Below are 11451 nucleotides of genomic sequence, written 5' to 3' on the forward strand. Positions count from 1 at the left end.
TAATTGTTCACATTTTTTTTTTAAACTAAAGCGCCCCGCACAAATAAAAAAAAAAAACACTTATACTAACTAAGGCTAAGCACTTATCATACACACATACAAATGCTTACAATACCTTTTGACAAGTGCACTAACTATGCCACGCTGCTGCAAAGCTGGAGCAACAATTGCTTTACCAATCTCTATTCAATTATTAGTAATATTAAACGTGTTGCACAACTTAGTGTTACCAGAAATACACCCAAAAAGTGTGAACAGTCCTCGAGATTGTGCATGTTCTCTAATGGCGCGTTTCCACTGCAGCGGGTAGCTCGCTTTAAGCGTGCCGAGCCGTGCGGGGCCCGTTTTTGGTTGCGTTTCCACTTGGCCTAGTTTTGGCCCGGGGCTACTTTTTCACCTTTTTTCTGGCCTGACTAAATCGTGGTTCTAGGGCCAGGAACAACCAGGCTGAGTCGGGCTGAGTATGCTAAACTAGAGAGAGAATCGCTGGCAAGGCGGCTACAACTACAACAAGATGAACATATTTGACCGTGATTTAATTGTAATACACGTTTCAAAATGATGCCGAAGTAACAACATACTGATACCGGTTAGTAAAAACCACGAATTAATGCTTTGACAAGTCTGCAGACAGACGGCAGGCGAAAACCCTTTAAAAATGCTTGTTTTCTAAATGTAGCTTGGCTAAGCTAACGTTATATATACTCCGACCGTCCACACTCACAACAACGGCCTATACAGACATAAATAAAGCAGCGACTGTATTCGCCATGACACAGGCAGTCTGTGGTTTGTACTTGTTTAACTTTTGTCTAGTTTCTGAACAGATATGAGGAGCTGTGAGCTCTGAGTGCTAAGAGCTAACGGCTGTGTTGTTTTTCTGGGGCTCTCATCGAAGATGACGTCACGGCTCCGCCTACACTGCGTTACTATAGTAACTACCCCAGTTCCATTAAAGTGAGCCGGGCCTAATAAGGCCTAACCAAACCAAGCGCGGCCGAGCGAGGCCTGCAGTGGAAACGCGCCAAAAGTGTACAATTCTTTGTGCACGCTATTTTAAGAACAGTTTTTAACAAAATAACCAAATGCAAAGTGGTGGGAGGGACACAATTGTCCATTTCCAAAAGTGGTGGGGCCACAATCAGGAGGGACATAACCAGCGTGTAACCAACCATGTGTGTAACCAACCAGTCTGGTTTCAAGGCAGGCCACTCCACAGAAACTGCTCTCCTTGCTGTCACTGATGAACTGCACACTGCCAAAGCAGCATCCCTCTCCTCTGTCATCATCCTTTTGGACCTGTCTGCTGCATTCGACACGGTGAACCATCAGATCCTCCTTCGCACTCTCCAAGAACTTGGAGTTTCAGGCTCTGCACTTTCCCTCCTCACCTCATACCTCAAAGACCGTACCTACAGGGTTACTTGGAGAGGGTCCGAGTCCGACCCTTGTCAATTAACTACAGGGGTCCCTCAGGGCTCTGTTCTTGGTCACCTCCTCTTCTGTCTGTACACAAACTCGCTCGGATCTGTCATTAGCCCGCATGGTTTTTCATACCACTGCTACGCTGACGACACCCAATTAATTCTGTCCTTTCCCCGCTCAGAGACCCAGGTCGTTGCACGCATCTCTGCTTGTTTAGCTGACATCTCTCAGTGGATGTCCGCTCATCACCTCAAGCTCAACCTTGACAAGACTGAACTGCTTTTCCTTCCGGGAAAAGATTGTCCCACTCTTGACCTGACTATCAACATCGGCACCTCTGTTGTTTCCCCGACTCAGACTGCAAGGAATCTGGGTGTGATCCTAGATAACAACCTGTCCTTCACTGCAAACATCGCTGCTACAACCCGTTGCTGCAGATACACGCTTTACAACATCAGGAGGATACGTCCCCATCTGACCCAGAAAGTGACGCAGCTTCTGGTCCAGGCTCTCGTCATCTCACGCCTAGACTACTGCAACTCCCTCCTGGCTGGTCTACCTGCATGTGCCATCCGACCTCTGCAGCTCATCCAGAATGCAGCGGCTCGTCTGGTCTTCAACCTTCCTAAATTTTCCCACACCACGCCGCTCCTCCGCTCCCTTCATTGGCTTCCGGTAACTACTAGAATTCACTTCAAGACACTGGTACTTGCGTACCATGCTGCGAATGGATCTGGCCCTTCCTACATCCAGGACATGGTTAAACCGTACACCCCAGCGCGTGCTCTACGCTCTGCATCAGCCAAACGACTCGCTGCACCCTCACTGCGAGGGGGACCCAAGTTCCCATCAGCAAAAACACGTGGGTTTGCTATCCTGGCTCCAAGATGGTGGAATGAGCTCCCCATTGACATCAGGACAGCAGAAAGCTTACACACCTTCCGGCGCAGACTGAAAACTCATCTCTTTCGACTCCACCTCGAGCGATAGAAGTACTAACAAATAACTGCTAACAGAGCACTTATGTACTAATAAAGGACTGGCTTATCTATAGCCAGTTGAGTAGCACTTGAAACGCTTGGCTCTATGAAACCTGATGTACTTATATGATTCTGTTCTCTTCAAGGTTGTGTCTTCCTGGTCGAATGTAGTTATTGTAAGTCGCTTTGGATAAAAGCGTCAGCTAAATGCAATGTAATGTAATAATGTAATGTATTACATAAACACCTTGAATGTCTTTCTGGTTCTCCAGCGGTGTGGCTCCGCCCCCAAAGGATCAACAGTTACTTTTGAATGCGCATTTCCTCATTATTCATCCAGTGTGTGTCAGGCTCTCCGTCTCACACAGTCAAGATGTTTCCCTTTTCCTTGTTGTCACCAACTACTTGGACTCTGCTGGCTGTCTTCCTCACCCTGGTTTATCTGTGAGTAGTTTTTAAACTGTCATAGCAATGTGTTGTCAGGTTTATGAGGCTCGTGTAACCCTGCTGTAACGATCCGTTAACCTGTGGCAATATTGATCCATGGTCAGAGGTGGAAGAAGTACTCAAATCTTGTAGCTACTTTAGTAAAAGTAGAAATACCACAGAGCAGGAATACTCTGTAACAATTAAAAGTACTGTATTAAAAAATGTTAGTCAAGAAAAATTACAACAGTATTAGCATCACATATACTCACTTTTATAATGTATGCAGATCGTACTGTTACTTTTGCGACTTTAAGTATATACTTAAAGTCGCAAAAGTAACACTTAAAGTCGCAAAAGTAACAGTACGATCTGCATAATGAGTAGGCCACTCATTATGCAGATCGTCCCATTTCAGAACCTTATATGGTTTGAGAAAATGTTGATGTATTCATATATTTATCAAGCTGGTAAATGTTGAACCCATTTTAATTAATTACACTGCTGGTGAATTTAATCCAGATGTAGCTAAAGTCTTGATCCCATTTATTATCATTAATCTATATCTGCAAAGTAACTAAAGGTACTAAATAATTGTAGTGGAGTAAAAGTACAAAGTAGCTGAAAAGGAAATTACAAGTACCTCACAATTATAGAGTGAGAGTATAGAGCTTTGTGAACATATAATGCATTTTTCATTGTGGATTATACTAAATTATATTTGATTATATTAACTTTCATTTTAATTATATAACCCAATATGGAAACCTCCACAGTATATCTTTTCTTTTCTTTTTTATATAATACAGGTATGGCACTTGGCCGTATGGGCATTTCAAAAAACTTGGAATACCCGGACCGAAGAATTTGCCCTTTTTAGGAACGATTTTAAACTTTAAGAAGGTAATACAAATACGCACAATCCTTACAGACTGGTATGTAAAATGAGTAAACTGAGATACACATTGAAGAGGTATTTTGTATTTATTATAACTTAACTCAGCAGGCAGTGACCATGGCTAACCTTGATTTATTACTGTAGGCTATTTTTATTATATGTACAGCACTTTGGCTCGACCAAAAATCGTTTATAAATGTGCTATATAAATAAAACTTGATTTGATTTGATTTGATAATTTAACCTTTGCTCCTTTAACACGTTGTTCTCCGTTTCCTTGCAGGGGATTCTTGCTTTTGACAGTGAGTGCCATGCCAAGTATGGGGACGTCTGGGGGTGAGTTGTTGCTTTAGCTGTCCTCTGATTGGGATTGGCTATTTTGAGCCAAAATAGATATGTTATTGTTGTTGTATAAATGTAATGTGTGGCAGAATATTTTGTCGACAAAAAAATTGTAATTTTTTTTAATCAATGTTGACTTTTTGGACGTTGGATTAATATCATTTCTGGATGACACAAGTCTGAAACAGCTCTACACAGCCACCGCTGGAATCTTATTATATACATTTAATAATTCAAAAATAATATTAGTGTAGTCTAATCTTTATTTAATTTTGCAACCGGGCAGATCATTACGAATTTAAACAGGATGGAAAAGGAGAGAAAAAAGCTGCTTAGCATTCGAATGTAAATTAGGAATTTAATTATCAATGCTATAACAAAAAGCTTCAAACTTTAAAGCTATTTTGTACATACATTTGTTGCCATACATTAAGTTTTGGGGGGGAAAATAAATCATAAATACACATCAACATAAAATGATGTGACCTGGTTTATTATCTTAACCAGTTTATATTTATTTTGGTATTTTAAACAGTTTTAATTTCCTTTCCTCACTGTCTACTGAGTGACATTGGTATTGGGAGTTGAACTAGTACTCAGCTCTTTACTGAGTGGTGGAAGAAGGGCTACGGTTAGGGTTAGGGTTACAGTACAGTGTAAAAATACTGTGTAAAAGTCCTGCATTTAAAGTCTTACATGGGTAAAAAGTATTGGCATTATATATGTGAATTACCAAAAGTAAGAGTACTTATTTTGCGCAAAAGCACATTTCAGAATCATGTATATTAAATTACTGGATTATTATTATTGATGAATGAATGTTTTCATCACAACTGCTCATTATATATCAATGTTTATTTATTTTGTATTAGCTAATACTCTGAATATGTAAAGTAATTTGTGTTCTCAAATAAATGTAGAGGATTAAAAAGTACAATAATGTCGCCCAAACGATGTAGTGGAGGAGAAGTATAGTAGCGTACAAATGGAAATACTCAAGTAAAGTACATGTACCCCAAAATTACACCACTGTCTTTACTGTACAAGTACCTACAAACTAGGAATCAACCTCCTTTCCTAGGGTCACAACATCAATCATAATCCATGGAGAAGGACAGAAAAAAAAGTCATGCAAAGAAAATGTGTATTCACTTATGAACCTTTTTCTAAATGAAATAGGAACATGTTACCTCTAAGGGGCCTTTAATAGTTATTTAAATGAAACCTACGGGAAGGGGAAATCTGTCTGTTCGTGGTAACATGACAACTAAAACTTTTTATTTTATTTATATGTTACTTGTTAGACGCTTTTATCCAAAGTGACTTACATACCCAATACCGTGGACAATCCCCACAGGAGCAATTTGGGGTGAAGGGTCTCAGGGACACAACGACATGCTGACTGCAGTGGGGTTTGAACCTGTGCTCCCCTGATCCAAACACCATCGCACTAGTCCACTGCGCCACACGCCTCCGATATGTCATGTCGTATAATATTAGTAGGATATAAAGATGACGAAATTACTGTTTGATATTGTGACATTTTACGGCATGCACATTTGATAACAGCACTAACGTTTGTGTAAGCTATGAACCAGTTAAGACCAGCTAAGACCAGTGTTGAAAGAAAAATATATTTCTTTGCTAACATTTTGATTCATTTAATGAGGTCATTTTTAATCAATATCTCAAACTTAATACTGTGATGATGTTGTGTTTCCGTGCAGGTTGTTTGATTTCCGACAACCCGTTTTGATGGTGGCTGACCCTGAGATTATTAAAACTGTGCTGGTGAAAGAGTGCTACTCTGTGTTTACCAACCGGAGGGTAAGAGACTCATCTTGTTGCTATTATCGTACACAAGAATACATTCAATTTCAGCAGGTCGTGGTAAATAATACCGATGTTAATAAACATGTTGAGTCAAGATTAACACAGGCTCACATATGTTATCCCTGTGGTTTGTTGAAATCATTAAAATAGTTACAGTAGGATAATCCAGCTATAAAATAAGATAAAATAAGATAGTACTTTATTGATCCCAATTTGGGAAATGTTTGCGTTGCAGCAGCATAAAAAGACATGGCATTGTACAATACAAATTCAAGACAAGAAAGTAGAAAATATACATGTTGAATTCAAGGTATTATATATACATATGACAGATGGAATATTAAATATTGAACAGATTATTTTAATAATTATTAGATTATTTTATATTTTCTTATTTATTTTACCAAGACAAGGATAACATGTTGGAGGAACTCTTCTGTGCAAGAATATGAACATTCAGTGTGTTTGTATTTACGTTCACAGGAAACTATAGGGGAGCCATCTTTGAAGGATGCAATTATAAACGTTAAAGATGAAAGGTGGAAAAGAATCCGGAGCACTTTGTCCCCGTGCTTCACAAGTGGACGACTCAAACAGGTTTCATTTCTAAACTCACAACTGCTTCTGCAATCGGCTCTCCCTTGTGCAGCTATACACATTCATCTTTATTCTGTAATAATTCTGCACTTTAATGTGCAATATTACTCTCATTTCCATTACTCAGATGTTATAATATGATTGCCAACAGTACTCTCAGAATTACTTGTTACGTTTTTTTTACAAAATCTATCGTATTGTATTGTTGGTCTAAAGATGTAATGGAAGTATTACTTCCTATTTTTTATTTTATTTGTTTTATATATTTATTTGAGTTTACTTATACATGTATATGTCAGGGAATAATTTCCATAGATGTTTACCTTTTGCCCTCTGATGCAGATGCCCAGCCTTGGGCAGCATGCTATCTCCCTTAAGGAGGGGCTGCCCTAGCATTTTGTTGATGTTGCCAGTTTGTGACCGGGCAACTCTCGGTCAGAGATAGTTATTGTTGCGGGACACCTGGAACACATCCTTCTCGGGGTGTAGATGACCCCGAGCCATAAGCGACAACAAATGTGATTCAGTGTGCTCAGCTGTTTAGTCTATCTATTGAAGAATGTTGATCATTACACTCTGAACTAGTTAAACTTGATTGTGGCATCTCTACCCTGTGGTCAACTCGTGGCCCGTGACTTGTCTTGTGAATTCTCCGGCCGAAGCTCCAAATAAACTGCCAGTGTTTGCCGTCAAAGTTCCAGCTCTCCTCGTGTCTCTGAGTCCTGACTCCAATTGCTTCAGAAGTTTCCCCCACAGTGTAGATTTATCTTATTAGTATTTACTTTTTATTAGCAACCTCTGGCACAGAAATAGTTTCTGGATTAATAACGTTTTATTTGATCCTTTTTATTTTGTCTACATACATGTATCTACAGTCTGCCACATATACCCACTGAGATAGATTGTTACCAATGACAGAAATAAATATGCAAAGTAGATTATCAACATAAAGCACCTCTTCTTGCTTTTTTAAAGGTTTTCCCCATCGTTTCTCGCTATGCAGACAAACTCACTGAAAAACTTGGAAAAATGAATTTGGATGAACCCATCGATATCAAAGAGTAAGTTGCAAGCATATCCTGCATTGTTGCTCATGAAATATATCAAAACTGCACCTAATACATGTTAGTTCAGTGAAGAAAACATATTTTCTTTCTGCTATAGATTTGTGGGACCTTACAGTTTGGACGCTGTGACCAGTGCATCTTTTAGTGTTGAGGCAAACTCCATAAACGATCCAGATGACCCAATTAATGTCCACATCAAGAAGATTCTTAACTTTAAAATGTGGCTTATGCTATTATTGAGTATGTCCTTTTACCCCTGTTAAAGAGGAGAATATGTAATGGTATTAGTACCTTGGGATCACCAGTATGACATTATAATTAACAACCTTTTCCCCTCTTTTCAGTGATGTTTCCCTCTGCTCATAATCTGTTGAAGGCCCTGAAAATTGAAATCATGCCAAGCCTCAGCGTGAAATATTTCTATGACATTATCAAGAGATTTAAAGATGAGCATCAAGCAGAGGAATCTGTAAGCATTTCATCTGTACTAAGTGAAACAAGTGTTAAAAAGATTGCAATGACATTTTTGAAAAATAAGCTTTCTTGTATAGAGTTAGACAAGAAGATTAATAGCAATGTTATATATTGATGTGGATATTGTGCTGATCTAGAGTCGAGGGGACTTCCTGCATGTGATGCTTCAGAATGAGATACCAGAAACGGACATAAAGGGCGAAGAAGATCAGCCAAGTAAAGGTATGATTGCAAACACAGTGATAATTCACAAAAGTCGAGTTAACAATCAAGAATGAAGTCATTCCTTTCAGGACAGACGCATGACAATCCATTTATATTACAGTTATGTATACAAACAACAGACACAAAAAAACACACATGAAAGCTAATAGGCACAGACATTTCCAGTCCACTTAAAGAGGACATATTATCCTCCTTTTCAGGTTCATATTTTTATTTTGTGCCTCTACTATGTGTTGGAGCTTACGGACGGATGTCACGGACGTAAACAAAGGAGCACTCACCAATTTACACACATTCATACTGAGGCAGAGGAGGCACCTGCTTAGTATTCTTACTAACAAATGTGTTTACTAACATTCACACACATTCAACCTGTTGACTGCAAGGACTTTTACCCCCCTGAGCCACGGCAACACAATGTCAAAACCTCTCCACTTGTGAAAGTATTTTTCAACCTGGATGTTTTGCTTCGTTTTGTTGTAGGTTTGACTGAGCACGAGATGCTTTCCCAGGCCTTCATTTTCATCTTTGCAGGCTCTGATACCACCAGTTTCACCATCACTTACCTCCTTTACAATCTGGCCACCAACCCGGATGCATTGCAGACCCTGCAGGAAGAAATCGATGCCAGCATACCAAGAGATGTAAGAAAAGGTGATTCTCTTCCATATTTGATCAACTTTTCAAAATTGTATATTGTTCTAATCCTCATCTGTATTTTCATGTCCGATGCTTCCTTTACCTCCCACCCATAGGCTCCCATTTCATACATGGATGTGATCGGTCTTCAGTACCTGGATCAGGTCATTTGTGAGTCGATGCGTTTCATAACCACTGCACCTCGAATTGAGAGGAGTTGCAAGAAAACGTCCCAGTTCCACGGCATCACCATCCCTGAAGGAACTATCGTGGGCATCCCTGTGTCCGTGTTACACATGGACCCGCGCTTCTGGAGATCACCTGAGCTTTTCAGACCGGAAAGGTAAAAGAAGACAGCATAACAGCTGTCATGAAATTGTAGAGGTTAAAATGTTCCATTTTACTTGCTTATTCTGATCCACTTAATAAACAGACAAGTCATAAAACAATACAATAAAAAAGGCACCAATAGGAATAGAAACACATTTTATGTAACGTAGATAAAAGGTACAGTGTAAAAGAGATGTGTACTGACTTAAGAAATGGTGTGTACGTGTGTGTACGTGTACGTGTACGTACAGGTTCAATAAAGACAGCGGGGAGGAGGTGAACCCGTACGCTTACATGCCGTTTGGGCTCGGTCCTCGCAACTGCCTTGGGATGCGTTACGCCGTCCTCACCATGAAGATGGTTCTTGTCCGTCTCCTGCAGGATTACTCTGTGGAGACATGCAAAGACACCGTGGTAAGAGTAACACACACATGCATGTGCATTCAGACTGTCATGTCCTTGATTTAAAATTGTTTTCTTCCTTTAGATTCCTTTGGAGTTCAACACGATGTTCCAGCCAAAACAGCCAATAAAACTACAATTTGTTCCCAGGAAACAATAGCCCAAACGGGAAAATCTCTGAATATAACGCGCTTTATATCAATATGTAATGTAATTAAAGGGGGAAGAGGAGAAAGTATTGCCTTTTTAAGCTCAGGGGATGTACAATAAATTGGTCTATATTGTTTCATCTTATTTTGCATTAGATTTGCTTTTCTGCCATTATACATTTTGAAAAGTCTGTAGTCCTAACTTTGCAGACAAATGCTAAAGTGATTGATGATTTAAGAGTTACTGGATTATTTACTCAATATCATCATGTGTATATTAACAACAAGATCAGTATTGCAATTCTCTGGGATGTTAAAAGCAAATAGCCTACGTGTGGTGACCACCTATTTATACACTGGGTTCATAATTAATACATGGAACTACAGTTGGGGGTATTGTTCCCACACGGACATGTGTTTTACTATATATGTTGTGTGCCCTCCTCTCTAGTTCACTCTCTTCTTCCCGGACTGTAACCGGATAACCTTAATTACTCTCTAATAAAGTACCCTTTTGAACCTTCCTTGCATCGCCTCTGACTACCTATCTCTCGGCACTACATACGTTTGTTTATGTTCTCTTTCATACTGACATTTTTAATGGGTGGGCAATTTAGAGGCTAACATGACATCTAGCTAAACGTGTTGCAGTCGTAAAACAGAGTACTTGTAAAATAAAGTAGCCTACTCACACTGGGAGAAAATACAAATTCTAACGGTCAATCCAGCCACTGTGTCGACCTATGGCCTTTATTTTCTCTACATTAAGACATTGACCACCTTTTGACCAGCACATAACCTTTTAATGACCATTTTTACACTTACACGTTGTACTGATTGAACATACATATAGTTTGTATATTCGTAAACTTTAGGAAGTGATAGCTAGGCTAGCTATGCCTCCCAGTTTTAATGCTAATGTATGCTAGCAGTCGTTTGACCCTAGAACTTCGTATTAAATATAATTTACTCATATGACTCAGAAAGATGGCTAATAAGCCTAGGCTAAAAATATTATTCTGGATCAAAAGCACTTAAACTACATTCAAAATAGTATCTAGCCATAAAGATTTAATTTTCGTTGTGAGAAACATAGTTAATTACCTGCAACCACTAAAACATATTTCCTGTGCAGCTGCAACTAAACTGCATGTAGAACATAACCAACCAATAAACTAATTTACCAAAATAGCCTTGCCACAGAGTAGCAGTCACATATAGTATAGTTTTCTTTAATAACTTTACAACAGGGTACAAATTGGGTCCACTGATCTGAAGGCTTTGTGAAAGTTTACTGTGAAACAGCAAAAGTCAAGTTTTTCTGGGGTATGAATAACTGAGGTTTCCCAACCTACATTCATGGCTCACAAATGTATAATGAATAGCAAAAGCCACACAAATAACCATTTGATAACACGATTGCTATAATAATTAAATAACCAAAGTAGCTCTGGAGGTTTAATGATGACAATTCAATGGCTGTTATCAAAGAAGAGCTGTGAATTTATATCTATCTTTGGCCTCAGTTATGGTGATTTGTGTAACTTTAAATGTTGAAATGTGAACATAAAGTCACCATTTTCAACCTCAGCAATTTGGCAGCTGGTGGATAGTTGGTGTATGGAGACATGTCTTTTTATTTGTCAACATACAGAAATAATCTG

The 11451-nt window shown here is 39.1% G+C and overlaps 1 protein-coding gene across 2 annotated transcripts; it reads left to right on the forward strand.

Annotated features, from left to right (window-relative positions):
- The first annotated feature begins 2758 nt into the window (after positions 1-2758).
- On the forward strand, positions 2759-10288 carry LOC117459686 (cytochrome P450 3A30-like). 2 transcript variants are annotated; one of them, XM_034100757.1, is made up of 13 exons: positions 2759-2849; positions 3641-3734; positions 4013-4065; positions 5799-5898; positions 6388-6501; positions 7477-7562; positions 7666-7808; positions 7913-8037; positions 8180-8264; positions 8751-8911; positions 9023-9249; positions 9488-9650; positions 9724-10288. In XM_034100757.1, exons 1-13 carry the CDS (start codon positions 2779-2781, stop codon positions 9796-9798), a joined length of 1497 nt encoding a protein of 498 aa, XP_033956648.1. In that variant the 5' UTR covers positions 2759-2778; the 3' UTR covers positions 9799-10288. The 2 variants fall into 2 exon arrangements, with proteins under 2 accessions (XP_033956648.1, XP_033956649.1); XM_034100758.2 differs by lacking the exon at positions 3641-3734 and having other exon boundaries at positions 2765-2849.
- The last annotated feature ends 1163 nt before the right edge of the window (positions 10289-11451 follow it).

The sequence above is a fragment of the Pseudochaenichthys georgianus genome, chromosome 15, assembly GCF_902827115.2.
Source record: "Pseudochaenichthys georgianus chromosome 15, fPseGeo1.2, whole genome shotgun sequence".
Taxonomy (NCBI): domain Eukaryota; kingdom Metazoa; phylum Chordata; class Actinopteri; order Perciformes; family Channichthyidae; genus Pseudochaenichthys; species Pseudochaenichthys georgianus.

Bases quoted from the DNA above. Each gene is read 5' to 3' on its own strand.
- LOC117459686 (XM_034100757.1), top strand. From the start codon at position 2,779: ATGTTTCCCTTTTCCTTGTTGTCACCAACTACTTGGACTCTGCTGGCT. The intron at 2,850-3,640 runs GTGAGTAGTTTT...TATATAATACAG, and splicing joins TTCCTCACCCTGGTTTATCT to GTATGGCACTTGGCCGTATG. The intron at 7,563-7,665 runs GTAAGTTGCAAG...TTTCTGCTATAG, and splicing joins GAACCCATCGATATCAAAGA to ATTTGTGGGACCTTACAGTT.